Source organism: Carcharhinus amblyrhynchos, chromosome 7 (assembly GCF_965287045.1).
Source record: "Carcharhinus amblyrhynchos chromosome 7, sCarAmb.v2.hapA, whole genome shotgun sequence".
Classification (NCBI taxonomy): Eukaryota; Metazoa; Chordata; class Chondrichthyes; order Carcharhiniformes; family Carcharhinidae; genus Carcharhinus; species Carcharhinus amblyrhynchos.
In genome coordinates this window covers 75617110-75634975 of record NC_137330.1, presented here as the reverse complement: position 1 = coordinate 75634975, position 17866 = coordinate 75617110, and the positions used below count along the sequence as shown (strand labels likewise).

Here is a 17866-nt window from a genome sequence, read left to right as displayed (position 1 = left end):
TGTACCATGTTTTCCAGTTGCTGCAGAGTGTCAGTGAAAGTGATTTGTCGTGGATTGCTAACACAGCTGTGCTGAAGGGATGAAAATGCTTTGACCGACTATTGTTGTTATTCTTGTACAGGATGTAGGATGACTCATTCTGTTGGTGCCACCTGCAGGTTGAAAACTGTGTTGTAAAATGTTTGGGCTCTGGGTACAAACACATTAGAATGATCTGCAGAGATTTGCCATTTCTGTTAAGTATCATGTATGCAGCATAATATTCTTACTGCTTTGAAGTACTTTGCTAGTTCATGTAATTTGCTATAATTGTGTGGCATTGTGTTTTATGTTACTTTACAAAGCTTTTAGACATTTTGCAGAAATAGAACTCACTCTTATCAGACATAAGCCAGCATATTCCCTTGTGTTCTGTTATATTAATCATTACACACACATTTCACTTTCCAATTAACTACATTTTTGAACTGGGCTCCTGCTGATAAGGTAGTTAGAATTCTCCTGTCCCGATGTACCAACTGATTGATTCCCTTTATCTTGTCTTACAGGTCAAACTTCCCTTTCCAATCGATCAAATCACAGATCTTCCAAGGAATGATTTCCAAATGATGGTCAAGATGCACAAGTTAACCTCTGAGCAGCTAGAGTTTATTCACGATGTCCGCAGGCGCAGCAAGAATCGGATTGCAGCCCAGCGCTGCAGGAAGAGAAAACTGGATTGTATTCAGAACTTGGAATGTGAAATTCAAAAGTTGGTGAGTAGACTGCCAACCCTCCATCTGTTTGTAATCCAATTTTACAAGTGCCTGTTTTCTGCCAGCCTCAAACCCAGTTACGAAAGTAAAGCAATCTCTCTTTTTTAATAAAAATCTTATTTCCTTAAATTTCTGACGTTCGGAATCAACCAGGGATTTGCACCTTGCTAATAATCAACAAAAAAAGAGTTGACTTTGAATTAACCTAAGGATGTCCTCAAGAAGAACAGATTTCTACTTAACCTCGGGATATATTTTTAACAAATAGACGTCATGACATTAAGGAAGACAAAGGTTTCTCTTAATAAATTATTATATTTTATATTGGATAATCTTCCTGTATTTCCAGAACAGTTGATCATAGTAAGTAGGTAGATGCACTGTTACATTATTGGAATGTTAGATATTTTCCATGGATTCATTACCCATACAATTGTTTCTTTCTTATGAACTAGTGAGCTACTGAATGTATCACTTGCTTAAAGAGGATTTTAGATTAAACTTACCAGAGATCATGCCTTAGGCTATAAACCTTGGAATAGATTTATTAACAATATATGAGAAGCTTTCGCATGTTGCACATCTGTCTTACCTTAATACCTTTAATTGGAGACCATCTCACGCACACACACAGTTTGGTTCAGATGTAATATTCATTAGGTAATAGAAAATTTTACAATGTTTAAAAAGATGCTTAAAGAGCAAAAGAAAACCAATCATTACCTGCTGGTTTTTTTCCAGCTTTGATGATCTGGCTTCTCCCTAAGACAAGGATTTGATCATATATAAACAACTGCCACTTAGACTCCTCACAGCAGCAGCATTCATTGGCTGATGTCTACAGGAGGCGCACAGAAATCATTGAAAGGCCTTAAAGATAAAGGCAGGTTAAACACATTAGCAGCAAAACCATCTCAACCACTCTATTCACAAGCTGTACCACAATGAAATCCACCTTGTATGTTAAACAAAATGTTCATAAGTGGATGCTTCTAATTTTGTCTTTCTGTTGCCTTTCATGCTGTTGGTAGGGTTTAGTTTCTGACAACATACTTTCCTTAGTGCATCAATCCAAGCAAAGATATCAGCTTGAAGGTGTATGACAAATACCAGCTCTGATGGGTGGGAGCCAGCAAATTGTTTGCTGCACTGCATTGCTGAGATAGTTATTTTCATCTCTCTGACATCAACAACACTGGCCTAGTGAGACGTTTGCATCATGCAATCACGGGAATAGGTTCACAATATAATTGTTAGCAAAGAAATAGCTTTATTTAAATTCATTCACAAGGTGTGGGCATCACTGGCTAGGCCAGCATTTATTGCCCATCTCTGGTTGCTCTTGAGAAGATGGTTTAGATTGCTTAAAATTATAATTTACAAATTGTAACTGGGATGTAGTTAGACCAATGTGAAAGCCAGAGAATTTAAACTCCCCATCTCCTCCCCCTCTTAAAGTGCTGTCTAGTGCTTGACCTGATAGAAGCTGAGGTGAATGTTCACACTTCAATTCTTTAAAATACAAATGATTGCCAATATTTAACTGCTTAGCTCTTATGGCATCTCAGTTTTCTATTTAACATCAACAAATTTACTTTCTATTAAGCCATATATTTTCGTATAATTTAAAAATATGTTTGCGCCTACTTTTAGTGCAGTATTATACAAGGGTTAATTAGTAGTGGCATTTTATATTGGTGGCGACAGCAAGGGGGCCATATTAACATACAAATCTCACGCTTCACTTAAAAGCCTCCTGTCCTTTTTTCTGTCTGGAATAGACATGAAAAGGATACTGAGAAGCTGTTGGAAGGTGAAGATTGGTCAACCCTTTGGCTTTTAGCCATCTTTCTGGAGAGTTACTTGGTGTTGGCTTTTGGCAAGCTTTCAAATATGGGGAAAGTGGAATGGAAGTCTTGGGCAGGAAGATGTGATTTTCATTGGAGGGCCCAGGGGAAATCTGCTGTTCCTGATCCCACAATGAAAAGCTTTACATTTACCAGAAGGGCTGTTTCTGTATTCAAGCCTGCTTCTGCCAAGCGAGAAAACTACAGCTGCTCTCCTTGCTCGGGCCTGTTTCAAATACTCAGCTCTGAGTTGATAGGTAATCTGCTCATTTTTAACTACCCCCCTTTCTGCTGGGCAGCTACGGTTAAAACTGACTCCATAGTTTGTGCTCAGTTTGATCACGTTAGGTCAACTACCTCAATCAGTTAGATGTCAGATTTTAAAAGAATCTAATTTCATATTAATCAGCATAATTATGTAGCAAATTTCTGGTTTGAATAAGTTGATGCTGTAATAGCTATATTTTATTATGAATAGTACTTAGGCTGGAATTCTCCCATGCTGCATGCCCCACCACCACTGCTAGTAAGAAGGGAGAATTTGGCATTCAATCAGGTGTATATTCACTGCAGCGGGGTCAGAGAACCCCAGCTGCGGGTGAGGTTGGAGAACCCCAGCCTAAATCTTGTAAACAAATACCACATTAAAATTTACTTACTGACTAGCTCTTGAAGCTATCTGCTCTGGTAATGAAGGCCTTCAAGCCAGCATGCGTAATACTGCAAACACATTATCCCCACTGAGCACGTTTCACCGAGAAATATAATTAGATGCAGTAGCTTCTGGTGGAACTTATTACAGAGAAGCATTGAAGCCAGAAATGGACTATTTCCTGACCTATATCCGTCACAGTTGTGAACAACCTGGAATGTGAAGGCAGCAAAAATAAGGATTGTAAAGATGTTTCAAGAATACTATTAAAATATGCAACCATCACTCCTCAGTTTGGCTACAGCAGTGCAACACATATTCCGGCCACCTGAATGCTTCAGGCACTTTGTGGGGTTTGCAAGCTATTTTGTTCTTCCTGGCATCCTGTTGTATTTGCTCTTCTATTCGATATATCCTTTTATCATAACGTTGTTCAGTTCTGCTCTCGTGGTTGCAGCTAAGCAATATTGAGGAACATTTTTAGAATGTCCAACTGTCCACGTTTCTTGAACTCTGAAACCAATCTGCTGCTTATAATACGACATGTACCAATTTACCACACTCTGTAACAGTCAGCCAAGCAGTATTCTTCATGTGTGAACCAAGATAATAAGCACCAGTAGGTGCTTTGACCATGCAGCTGAGCAATTGAGGGAACTATGACTGATTTTTCTCACGCCTTTACCTCAGAGTCACCAACTGGGAAGGCAATGATCCTGCTGAAGCAAATTAACTCACCACAAACCATGAAGCAAACCTCAGGCCTTCTTGATCTGTGTAGCTCACTGCCATGTCAGATGATGCATTCAGCCAAAGAACTCTCAAAGGATTTTTTTGGGTTTTGGAGCATAAAAGGAGCTGTGATGGCACAGTTCCCAAAATTATTCCCTGAATCTTTTATTTCCCCTATGGTGTAAGAACATGAATTCATCGGGGTGGCATTGTGGTTAGCACTGCTGCCTCAATGCCAGAGACCCGGGTTCAATTCTGGCCTCAGGCCACTGTCTGTGTGGAGTTTGCACATTCTCCATGTGTCTGTGTGGTTTCTTCCAGGTGTTCCGGTTTCCTTCCACAGTCCAAAGATGTGCAGGATAGGTTGATTGGCCATGCTAAATTGTCAGGGGGACTAATAGGGTAAATACGTGGGGATAGGGCCTTGGTGGGATTGTTGGCGGTGCAGGCATGATGGGCTGGGTGGCCTCCTTCTGCACTGTAGAGATTCTATGATATGATTCTATGATTCTTAAAGCAAAACTGTGGAGATATCAAAAGATGATACATGCTGAGGAGGGAAAGAAGCTTGCCTGAAAAAGATTAACCATCCCTCACTGACCTCACCTGTTTGGTTAAGCATGGAACTATAGTAAGCAATACCAACTTTGATTTATGTTATTGTTTCAAAAGATACCGAATTAATGTGTTTACCTTAGATCTTAGTTTAAAATTCTTGTTTTCAGGTTACATTTGTGGTACATTACTAGACATTAAGCAGCAATAATATGTACCCCTTTAAGAAGCACAAATGCTGTTAACTGAGTCTACATTTCATAACTTGTCATTTTTCTGTGTTTCTCTCAGCTGTGTGAAAAAGAGAAGTTACTGACAGAAAGGAACCAGCTGAATGCTTGTATGGGAGAACTGTGGGATAATTTCTCATGCCTTTGCCAAGAAGTGTGTGGGGATGTCCAGTTAAACCCAGAGCAGATACAGTCATTGCACAAGTTTTGTCCAGTCTTTAGGCCGATGGGTGAAGCTGCAGCCACAGGTAGTGCCACCTTGCCCCTTGCTGGATTAGAACAGAGGTTCTTGAAGACGCAGTCCGTCGGAGATGGTATGCAATGCTGCTCAGAGCAAGGAGGGTCTCAGCATCAAGACCAGTGGTCACCTCATCACAACACAGAAGTGTGCACGTCAGGAAATCTGCAAGGGCTATTCGACCAAGGAACCTGTTCGGAAAGGGGGCCCTCACTTGAACAATGCAGTCAAACTGTGACGGTAGATTTCTGCCAGGAAATGACTGAAAAATGTACAACTGATGAACAGCCTAGGAAAGATTGCACCTAGTGACTGTTTAATTCTTCCACCTTTTTTTTGTTTCCCTTAAAGTAAGCAGGAGGTTCACTTAATCAGGATGCAGGCAAAATTCATCTGTTGATGTTTTTTTTTCTCTGATGCACACTACAACAGTCTTAAACTGCAGCAATACTCTGTTTAGGTATTACTCCTCAGAACAGCTGAGGTTTATCCTCAATGGTGCTATACCTTGCTTGTGCAGGGAATTTGACAGTGATGATGCTGTTATTTTGTTATGATTATTAATTATTGTTAGTAGGATTTTGGCCTTCATTCTCAAAAGGAAATGGGTTAGGCAGCAACTCACTTTACCTTGAAGGACCCAATAAGCAGCTCAGTAGTCTTTCAGCAAGCTCGGTGGCCCACGTCACACACCAACTCAGGAAATCTTCTGGATATTCGACATAACTCAGTACACATTAGAGATGGTTTTTCATCTACATACTGTAGCCTACTCCTGCATCCTCTGTTTTAATCATTAGAATACTGGAACTCTCCATCTGGATTGTACAAAGTATCTGGTTATGACATTCCCATTTTACCTTCTGCAGAATCTGACCGAAACTTTTAAGAACTTAGACAGTTAAGTTTTCACACTTGAGCAATATCACCTTCTTTGTACTTCTTTGTAAGGAAAAAAATAATAATTTGATGTGTATTTGATGTAAATTAATATGAAAAGACATCTCTGGCACTGCCTTGAAAGGTGCCTTTTGAGCAGGGAAGATTTGTTATAATTGCTAATGTAGAACAATGATGGTCAAAACTGTCACTTGCAACTCTGTCATTGGGTATTTTGCTTTACTACCTGGTGCACTGCACACTTATGTTTAAAAACAAAATAGAAGAGGTATTCAGAAAGATATTGTTAGGCTATGCATCTTCCATGCTTAACCAAACACTGACAGCCAGTACCTAACACACTTAGAATTAGCATAGAATGACTGGTACCACCTTCTGTAAATTGAGCTCTTAGTATTCACCAATACTTTCATTTTTAACTGTTAACGATTAACTGGATTTAAAATAACATCTAAAAGAACTTTTGCTTGGAGAGTGGATTAAACACTGAAGTGGATGGATATAAATGCATGAGCCAATGAATCTAAAATACTCTAGACACAAACTTTTTAAGAATGGTAAACATTTAATTGTTTTGCATAATTTTCAAATTCATACGCTTCTAACATCCTTGCCATTGTCACTTTCTTACTAAATGTGCATAAGTACCTAAGTAACCCAAATTGCTGTTAGACTTCTCCCTCCCTCTATAAGACTAGCCATTTATTTGAGGTAATCACAAAGTAGGCAACCTCAAGTACAGATGTGTTAACTTTCATTTGATAGTGCAGTAAAGCCACTGCACAAGCCATCTGTAGATTGAGCTGTCCCTCTTGTGTTACATTTGCAATTCCTGCTGTACTAAAAGAGCATTCAAGTGAACCAGGTAAAATTTTTGTCTTTGCTATTTGAAATACTCAAATCCAGTGAAAAGAGATGACTCAGTAATAAGCCCTCATTCAGCTAATTCACTTTTGAGTGCAAGGAAGTAACTGAAATTAAATTGTTCCTCCTTGCCTTAGCAATAGCAAATTACATCCAAAGTACTTCATTGGATGTGAAGCACATTGGGACATCCTGCAGTCATGGAAAGCAATGTACAGATGCAAGGTGTGGTAAAAGAAGTTATAGGAGAAAGGTGCCATCACTGCAAAGTAATAAAGCATTCCATTTCACAGATCTCTGTCCCTAACGTATTGAACACAGTGCAAAACGGATAAATTATTCTTCCCAGTTGGGCTCAATTGTAAGAGCACCAAGTTGGGCTGAATTGATAATGTACATTGGTGTGCAATGCATTCTCTTGTGACTGAGAGTAACAATCTGCCCAAGTAAGAAGCCTCAAGTAGTTGAGGTGCAGAATACCAGGTAGTTAAAGCTGGGTGAAGAAAATGTTAGAAACTGATTGGACAGATTTTTAAAAAAGAAGTCCCATTTCCCTAAGGATCAAATGAGGAAATAAATTCATGGACCTTAATTTGCATTGCATGTCCAGAGCTATTGAGGTACTAACTGTTGTACCAAGGAACTGCCGTTACTGTTTAGTCCATAAACAGTTGCAGCTGTTAAAATATAACTCCAAACATCCTTAGAAAATTCAGAGCACTGTATTTAAAATTTTTATTCGCATATTCAAAAAATAACCTCATTTTCTTGAACGTAAGCAAAATAACCCTTTGTCCTGACTGATGTTTGCAAGTATCAGTTTTCATCTTATTACCAAGTTTTATTTGAACACACAACTTTTGTTTCTGATGCAGCTAGGTGTGTTTAGCAGTCACTATTGCTAGACAATACTTCCAGTTTCCAAGAGAAAGGAAATGTGAACTATAAAAAAATCTATGGTCAAGCTTGTGCTTTTCAAACCACTGCTCAAACAGCATTTTTTATGCTTCAGGAAAGTTAAGCTTAGTATCCATAATTTAGCAGTAAACAGTTTGCATATTTGCTTAATTGATTATATAACATGTACTTTTTTGTTGTTATTCTGAATCCTGTTATGAACAAAACTGTTATCAGGTGATTAACGGGAAACATCATTTATCTCCCGAGTGTTCTTGTATTACACAGTACCCAGACAACCTCATTTCATTTAGTTATATATTGTTGACAAGTTAGTTATAGAAGTCAGATTAGGTATTTCTGTTCATAATCTAAAGGTGCCTTCTTTTATTTCAAGTTGATTCTGGAACAGACCAAATTTTCCCATCATAACTTGCCCTCAAAATAGTTTAATACTGTTTTTTCAGCTATGTAAATATTGTAAGATTTTGGAGGCATAATATCTGCTGTGTACAGTCCAACATAATTCTCAATATTGCTGAAGCTTGTCATCTTGCACCCATCAGGACAAACACAAGAATGCCAAATTTCAAATAATTACAATTGATACCAGAGGAGAAAAGGGTACTGACAGGTTGGCAAGTTGATTCTTATTGACCAAGGTGTTGCCATGGAGAAAGCGAACAGGAACTATAGGCTCCCCAAGCTTTCTAACAAATTCTTGTTAATGAACCACCTTGTGAAGATGTTCAATTTGTTTGTGTTTGGGCAGCATTCCTGACACAGCAGTCAGTACATCAAAGTTTTGCTGAAGAGAACAATGCAATTTCTATCTCAGAAAACAGTAAAACCAGTTTCTACAGGACTCATGGCCAAATTCTGATTCTTCAAAAAAAAATTGGAATTTAAGTTGCTGCTTTTTTTTGAGCATCTATATTTCTACTGTCTAAAAAGCTAACAGACCGTATTTTCTTTGAACTGCAATGGACAATATACTTCTACAAGATTTTTGCATTTTATAAACCGACCAAAGTATTATATCTAGTATTTTGAGAATTTGTCCCACTAAAAGTGCTGATCCCAATTCTTCATCCTTTTCAGCATTTTTAATTTATTATTTGCAATTTTAGATTCCACCATCTTCCTAAATAAGCAGTCTGACCACAAAAATGTTTTACAAACTTGCATATCCAATTTCATTCCCAGTTACTTTATCTTAGGTGGGACACTGACCAGAAAACTACAGATAACTTCAGTGTTCCTAGTTTAAAGAAAGGAAATCGACCAGAAATACCAGTTCCGATAGGTATCCAGCAATTCTAGTATATCCGTATGGATCACTATGATATGATCAGGCTTAGATGTGTGTTCAAAAAGCATATCAACACTCAGTGCTGAGGCTCAGCTATCAATGATGGCCATTTGTGAAGGCATATCCTACTATAGAGGCAATACCCACCAGTGAGGAAGGGAATAAAAATGAATGGCAATGTTTTGTTAAAGCATTGAGTAACAGTGATACTAATTAATTTATATATACATTTATATGTAGAATAAATATATAGAATACTTGAATGCTTCCTGTATGCAAGCACGGCATGTCAATTCAAGAAATAATTCCATTTTTTTTAAAATCTGGCTGGTGGACATCCAAGTAATTGCTTTGGAATGGCTGCTCTATCTAATACTGTGATTGAGTTGAATTAGCGCTAAATTAGCACTGAGTATATAGTACTTTGGCTTGATTATTTTTAAAGTTTTATTTCAGTCTTCTGTGGTACCAAAATCTTGTCAATATCTGTAATAGCTGTTCCCCTGGCTCTGCTAAACCACTGTCTACACTTTAGACTTTGGATTACATCATTTAAAATTGGCTCTCAACCAATCACAAGTTACATATTAAAGTCCAGCTTGTTGGGATGATTTATTGAATTTTAACCCAATCACATCAGTGGAATGATTGGTGAAACGTGGATATTTGGGTATTTCCAGGAAGTACAAAGAGTAGAACTCAATAGCAGCTAAGATTGGCAAAGTCAGCAGAATGGATGTTTAATGCATAAAAATGATGTTGAATCATTCTTGAGTTTGTGTCCCTGTTGCTATTAGTTCAGCTTCCTTGCAGTCAACCTCAGTAACCTCTCTGAACATATACGTTGACAATGTCATTAGAGTTAATTGGTTATGTTCAAAAATCAATGGATAACAAAATATTGAAATTCCTTTGCAAATAAAGGTAAAGTCACCATAGTGTCAGATGATCATAGGCTGCTGTCCCTTATGAGGGGGAGAGCTGACTGGTGGTGATTTAACCTGAGAATCACCACAACTCAGGCAAGGGGCAAGGTTGAGAATAACTTCAGCCAGCACAGAAATTGAACTTGCATTTTTGGCATCACTCTGCCTCACTAACCAGCTGTCTAGCCAACCACAAACTGACTTATAAAAAAAGTTCTGATTTGTGAAAGTTGTTCTTTGAGTAAGCCCTTGGAACATCGGCCAGTCAATGTGCCAATGTAAATGAAAATTAAGTATAATGTGACATTTTCTGTTTGTTTAAAAGTGGCTATAGATGCCTCGTTAAAAAAGTTAAATGGCTAGTATGCTAGGAAAGGCCTCTGTGGGATTTAGCTTATGATCACAAGAGACCAATTGTTGTGTAAAGGCCTCCTGAGCCTTCTACAGGGCAACGTCTCAGCCTATAGGTCTCAACAATACCTGTTCTCATTGTTGCCTTGTGTTTTTTTACTATGTTTAAAGGTGCTATATAAATACAACTTATTCTAATTGTGTCAAGTGGACAAAAGAAGATCAGTCTGATCACAGGTGGTCTCTAGAACAGCATGATTCACATTCCAACTCCCCAGTAGTTAACCTGCAGTGCTAACTAGATACAAGTTAATGTAACCAAACATAGAAACAACATTTTTATCAGGCAGAATTTAATGGGGCCTTGCCAGTGGATTTGGAGGTAGAGAGCCTGCAATTTTCCATGAGTGCCCTGTTCACCACTTACTCGCCCGCCTCTAACAAGTATGAAGCTTCACAGGGGTTGGGTGAGACTTACCAAACGTGGGCCTTAAGTGGCCAATTAATGGCCAGCTAAGGACTACTTCTCCCCTGGCTACAATCTTGAAACCAGTAGGAGGTGAAAGACTGGGGGAAGTACATCTAGTTACCCTCCTAGGGCTCCAGGGAGGGGAAAGTGCCCCCTCTCATTTGCTGTCTTTCCCAATCAGGTTTTTCTACCACCCCCTCCCCCCTCCTTTCCAGTCCAGTCATTCTGCAAATCATCAGTGACAATTCCCCACCTCCTCTCCCCCCACCGCCATGTGGGACCTTTCACTCCAGTCTCTGCCCCAAGGCTCCCCCTTGCAATTTCCTGGGCGTTTGGCACTTTGAACCTCGAGACTGCCTGGTCTCAGCAGTTGCCATGATTCCAGGTGACACTGATGGGACTGCAGAGCTGTAGACCAATCAGATGGCCAGCTCTCTGCAGCGGGACTTCTTTTCAAATGAAGAGGGGGAAAATCCAATCTTCCACCAATTAACACTCCATCCGATATACCTCCACCATCTGAAGGGTCCTACTGATCATATGATAAAAAAAGAAACTATGTGTAGTCTGGAATTCACTGCTTGTAAGGATAATAGAAGTAGAAACCTTCATCACATTTAAGAAACACTTCTGAGATGCTGTAACCTACAAGGCTATGGACCAAGAGCTGCAATGTGGAATTAGACTGGATAGGTCCTCTTCATGCAGTATGAACATAATGGAATGAATAGCTTCATTCTGTTCCATAAGCCTTTCTGTGCTTCTAAATTCAAATTCTTGTTCTTTTTTAGTCTATAGTCCTACAAAATGGCCTCATGCATTCCGGCTTGTTTCGTGGTCACAGCTGAAATTTGAATTGGTTTTTCAGACGCTGAACAACTTTCATTGTCCTTTGAGCGTTTTCGATTTCTATTTTCAACATTTTTTTTATTATTTCATCACTTTCTGTGTGCTTTCTAGGGACTGACATGTTTTACACTCCAAAGGGAAATTTTTAATTCCTGAGAAGCAGCAGGAAACACAGAATACATAGAAACATTCATAGGAAATAGAAGCAGGAGTAGGCTATTCAGCCCATGAATGCTCTGCCATTCATTTTGATCATGGTTGATCATCAGTTTCAATACCCTGATTCCCCGTTCTCCCCATATCCCTTGATCACTTGAGCACCAAAAGTTATACATAATTTCTTTTTGAAATCACACAATGCTTTGGCCTCAGCTACTTTCTGTGTTGGTGAATTCCACAGATTCACCATTCTCCAGCGAAGACATTTCTCTTCACCTCAGTCCTGAAAGGTTTATCTTTTATCCTCAAACTGTGATCCCTAATTCTGGACTCCCCCACCATCAGGAACATTCTTTCTGAATCTACTCTGTCTAATCTTGTTAGAATTTAAAAGTTTCTATGAAATTCCCTTTCACGTTTCTAAACTCCAACGAATATAACCAACTTAGTCTCTCTTCATATGACAGTCCTGCCATCCCAGAAATCAGCCCGGTAAACTTTCCTGAAATAAGGACACCAAAACCCTACACACTACTCTGGATGTGGCCTTACCAATGAACTATACAATTGCAATAAACCATTCCTATTCCTATACTCAAATCCTCTTATTATGAAGGCTAAATACCATTTGCCTTCTTTACTGCCTGCTGTACCTGCACACTTACTTTTAGCAACTGAGTATCCACCTCTCTCAACTTACACTCTTTTAAATAATAATTTTCCTTCCTACTTTTGCTGCCAAAACAAATAACCTTATACTTATCCGCATTGTACTCCATCTACCATGGCTATACCCACTCATTCAACCTGTCCAAATCAAGCACCTCTGCATCTTCTTCACAGCTCATCCTCTTACACAACTTTGTATCAAATGCAAATTTGGAGATAATACATTTAGCTCCCTTGTCCAAATCACTAATATATAATGTGAACAGTTGAGGTCCTAGCACAGATCCCTGCAGTACCCCAGTGGTCTCTGCCTGCCAATCAAAAAAGGACCCTTGTATTACAACTCTTTGCTTCCTGGCTGCTAACCAGCTTTCAATCCATCCCAATACGCCACCCGCAATCCCATGCATTTTAGCTTTATGTAGCAGATTACAATGTAAGACCTTGTCACAATCCTTCACAAAGTCTAAATCAACCACATCCACCAGTTCTCTCAGGTCAACTCTACTAGTTACATCCTTAAAGAATTCCAGCAGATTTCCAAATGCTGTGCTATGAACTCCTTGATAATGGACTCTAACAACTTTGCTACTAACAACTTTGGGATCACTGGCCAAAAGTTCCCTGTTTTCTTTCTACCTTTTTGAATAGTGGGTTTACATTAGCTACCCTCTAATCTGTAGAAACATTTCTGGAGTCCAAAGAATTTTGGAAAATGATAGCCAGTGGATCTATTATTTCTAGTGCCACTTCCTTAAGTACTCTGGGATGAAAATTATCAGGCCCTGGAGATTTATCCACCTTCAATCCTATTAATTTCCCCAAAACTATTTCTCTATTAATACTGATTTTCTTCAACTCCTTACTAAAACTTGTGTTCCTCAGAACATCCAGCATATTATTCATGTCTTCCTTTGCGAAGATAGAAGCAAAGTACGAATTTAGTTCCTTGGCCATTTCTTGGTTCCCTGTTATGAATTCCCCCATTTCTGACTGAGGGGCTTACGTTTGTTTTTGTTGATCTTTTTCTCTTTACATATAGAAATAAACTTTTAAGATCAGTTTATATATTCCCCGCTACCTTACTTTCCCTTCTAAATTTTTCCCTTCATAATCCATTGATCCGTGCTGAATTTTGTTCTGAATTTTACACTGCTCCTGATCCTCAGGTCCAGTGGTTTTTCTTACCAATGTTTATGCTTCTTTGAATCAAATACTATCTCTAGTTTCACTTACAAGCCCTGGTTTGGCCACTGTTCTCTTTCCACTCTTGTGCCAAATAGGAATACACAACTTTTGTTTTTCACCTATTCATTCCTTGAATTTCTGCCATTGTGTGTTCACTGTCCTTCCTTTCAGTAACGTTTTCTTAGTCCATTGTAGCCAACTCATGCCTCATACCATTATATTTATCTTTATTTAAATTTAGGATGCTGGAAGCAGAATCAACTACCTCACTATACATCTTGATAAAGAATTCTATCATAGCCACTTATCACCAAGGTTTCTCTCACAACTAGATTGCTAATAAATCCTTTCTCATTGCACAATACCCAATTCAAAATGGCATGTTCCCTTTTTGGTTCCTCCACATATTGGTCCATAAAACCAGTTGGTCCATAACACTCCAGAAATTCCTCCTCTATTCTACAATGACTAATCTGACTCACCTAATCTATGTGCAGATTAAAATCACCCATAATCACAGATGTTCCTTTAACACATGCATCTCTGATTTCCTGTCTAATACTACTTCCAACATTACCACTACAGTTTGGTGGTCTATATACTAAGCCCACAAATATTTTTTGCCCCTTGGTGTTTCTCAACCCAACCTATACAGATCCCACATTGTCTGTGCTAACATCTTTCCTCAATATTGTATCAGTATCTTCTTTAATCAACAATGCAACTCCACCTACTTTTTTTCCTTTCTGTTTGTCCTTCCTAAACACTGAATAGCCATCAATGTTTAGTTCCCATTCTTGATCACCTCAGCACCACGTCTCCATCATCTCAACTATATCATGCCATTTACATCTATGTGTTCCAATTCATCCACTTTATTTTGAATGCTCCAAGTATTCATGTACAAAACCTTAGGCTAGATCTTTTACATTGTTTACAAATATAACAGTGTAAATTTGTTCCATTTAAAATAACTTTTTTGATAGTGAGGATAATTTCATCCCTCTCTTTAATGTGGTATGATAAAATGCATTGCTAATTTGTCCCATTCCTACTACTTTTTTTTAACTGTCTCATTATCTGATTCTGGTCCTTGATTTCTCTACCTATCCCTTTTCTTATTCTCCTTGCTGTCTTTTTCTCTTGTTCTTGATTTCCCCTGCTCTGAATCCTTACATAGGTTCCCATCCCGCTGCCAAATTAGTTTGTTGGGATGCTAACCTGGGAGCTGCAGGAGCCATTTCACCGGCTTGGCTTCACCTGTGTCCCGGCAGTAGTGCAGCTTAGCTCTCGAAGCAGGCATCGCCCGTTTATGGCCCTAGAGTTCAGATGACTGAGGCCAGCAGCTGAGTATGTCACGGGAGGGGGAAAGTGGGGGCAATTTCAGGTGGATTTAAATAGGTTTTGGGGGTAGTGGGACCTCAGATAAAAGCAACCCAAACTTTCCTACTGGCCCACCAAAGGAAACTTTTGACAATTTCTTTACTGGGCCTATATTTCTTTCCCATAAGGTTTCATCAGCTGCCTTGGTAGCAGATGCCCTGCTCAATAGGTTATTAAAATTCCATTAGGGTTCTTTCAAGTACTTTGAATACATTTTATGAGGCTGCATCAAGTGAGCAGATCAGCTACCCAAACATTAACAGCAACATTAAAATAGCTGGATGGCTTATGATTCCTCCCAGTTCCTGCCAGATCAAGGGAGTTTACAAAGTACCCACTGGATAAATGGAAGTCAGTACAGGGTTGTAATCAGACGTTCAAATACCACTACACACATAAGTATAATTTACCAGCGCGGTATTTAAATCCAGACAATAACAGAAGGAATACTTGAGAGAAAAAAACCATTAGGAAATCTTGTTCCTTCAATTTGATAAGTATTATAGTCAATGTCATTTTTTAAATAAAGCGCTGCTTGTTGATTTTTGCTTGATAACGGTGCTGTATCAGAAAATCACATGTTCTTAGGAGAATAAATGCCTGCCAGGTTCATGCTGTTTGTGAGGTTGGCATATTTGCTTTTGCCTCAAAGCAACAGTTACATGAGCTAATTTCTCCGTCACAAAACTAAAATACTGTCACTACCAAGTGACATTGCTGCAATTTTTCATCCATTATCAATGCCCTATTAATCTCACCAAAATGTTTTGTAATTCTTGTTTATACTATGGCAATTCAGTGTAAATTTGTTACATTTAAAATAACTTTTTTGACAGTGAGGATAATTTCATCCCTCTCTAATGTGGTATGATAAAATGCATTGCTAATTTAAATACCTGTATTATTTAATGTATAAAAATACACAACTGCTGAATTTATATCTAATTTTGAATAACAGGTGAAGTGACTTAAAAAACAAATGGTCAACAGGATGTGTTACTTAGAAGGCCCCACTGTGTCACAGGCAGTTTGTTCCAGAATCATATTGGAATCAAATGCACCTTCACTCTTGCCTTATGTAACATGGAATACTCTGGAGGCCATATTCATGATGGGATGGAAATAGTACATATGGGGCAGGGGTAAGACAACCCCTGTCTCACCAGCGAGAGATATTCTCTCGAATGACACATATCTACCTGTATATTGCTCCGTACCTCTCATACTTGGTCAACGACTGTTATCATCAGGTGTTTTTTCTACATACTTTTTACACAAATTCTGTGTGGGATAAATGTAGTAAGTAGATTCATGGCATAATTTCAACGTTTTGGGTCTGAAGCTTGTAGTTGAGTTATTTTTTATCCCAGGTGACTGTTCTTTATGGTGTTTTTACTGTCATTATCAGATAGGTGTAAACGCTTCCTTTTTGTTAAAGAAAAAAATTTTTAAAAAATCACTGTAAATACAGTATTGTGAAAAAAATTTCAGTTGAACTGCTAGTGTTAAAAAATTTTGTCTTGACATTATTTCTGTTCAAATAAATGACATATCATTGCATAGCATAAAAGAGTTCTGTATGTTAAGTGTATTGTATAGTAATTGCATTTGGCCAGCTCATGGACACAATCCAACCATGAGTAAATCAACATACGCTCAATTAAAAAGATACACACTTTTGTCTTAAATGATCCAGTTATTTTTAAAATATGTGGCCCAGTGTTATGCTGGCATAATATTTGGAGAAATAGCAAGCACAATCTTTACTCCAGCCACATTCTTTAGCTTCTTGTACACCTAATCCAGCTGACTTTACAATTGCAGTATTCATACAAACACAATGGCCGGAATTTTACCTGCACGCCTGCCCCGATTCCGGGGGCCAGTGAGGCTCTGAAAATAGCATTTTTTGTTGGCCTCAGGTGGGATCGCATGAACCTCAGACGGACGTGCCAGTAAAATTCTGCCCAGTGCTTCAATGAAGCAGCTCATCAAGCTTAACAGCTCAATTTTCAGATCTTTCTGCAGTTAGTTTGGGAGAAATGATAGTGTAATAGTAATGTTACCTGACTAGTAATCCACAGATAAATAAAAACCAAATACTGTGGATGCTGGAAACCTGAAATAAAAACAGAAAATGCTGGATAAACTCAACAGGTATGACAGCATCTGTGAGGATGTGGAGATGCCAGCATTGGACTGGGGTAAGTTGGACTGGTCGCTCCTTAGAAGGAGCTCAGAAAGTTTGTGCTACCAAATAAATATGTTGAACTTTAACCTGGAGTTGTGAGACTTCTTACTGTGCTCACCCCAGTCCAACAACAGCATCTCCACATCATGATTATCATCTGTGAGGACAGAATTAAGGTTTGAATCTAAATTACTCTTCTATAGAACTCGATTAGTAATCCAGTGGCCCAGCCTAATGCTCTGGGACCACCAATTCAAATCCTATCATGGCAGCTGTTCGAATGAGAAGATTCGGTTAATCTGGAATATAAAGCTAGTGTCATAAAATTATTATTGATTGTTGTGAATCCCATCTAGTTCATTCATGTCCTTTAGTCCTTACCAGGTCTGGCCTATATGTGACTCCAGATCCAGCAATGTGGTTGACTCTTAATTGCCCTCGGCTTACTGGGCCATTTCAATCGGTTCAAGGTCAATTGGGGGTGGACAACAAATGTTGACCCTGCCAGTGATGCCCACAACCCATGAAAGAATGAAGAAAACAAAGTCCAAATAATTGACTGTTAGATGGTGAAAAATCAGAATTTCAATACCAATGTCTGCTTTTAAACATAGGAAATGAATCTGTTACCATGGATACCGATACAGCTTTCACACAATCAATAACGTGATACCTTAGTTCTGGGTGAAACCCTCCAAC

The 17866-nt window shown here is 38.7% G+C and overlaps 1 protein-coding gene across 2 annotated transcripts in view; it reads left to right on the top strand.

Moving 5' to 3' along the window:
- Positions 1 to 16638, top strand: part of bach2b (BACH transcriptional regulator 2b) — a 267716-nt gene extending 251078 nt beyond the window's left edge. For both annotated transcript variants that reach the window (XM_080192633.1, XM_080192632.1), the window contains 2 exons: positions 549 to 755; positions 4833 to 16638. In XM_080192633.1, coding sequence (XP_080048759.1) covers positions 549 to 755; positions 4833 to 5318 — 693 coding nt within the window. In that variant the 3' untranslated portion in view covers positions 5319 to 16638. The remainder of the gene's footprint in view (positions 1 to 548; positions 756 to 4832) is intronic.
- The last annotated feature ends 1228 nt before the right edge of the window (positions 16639 to 17866 follow it).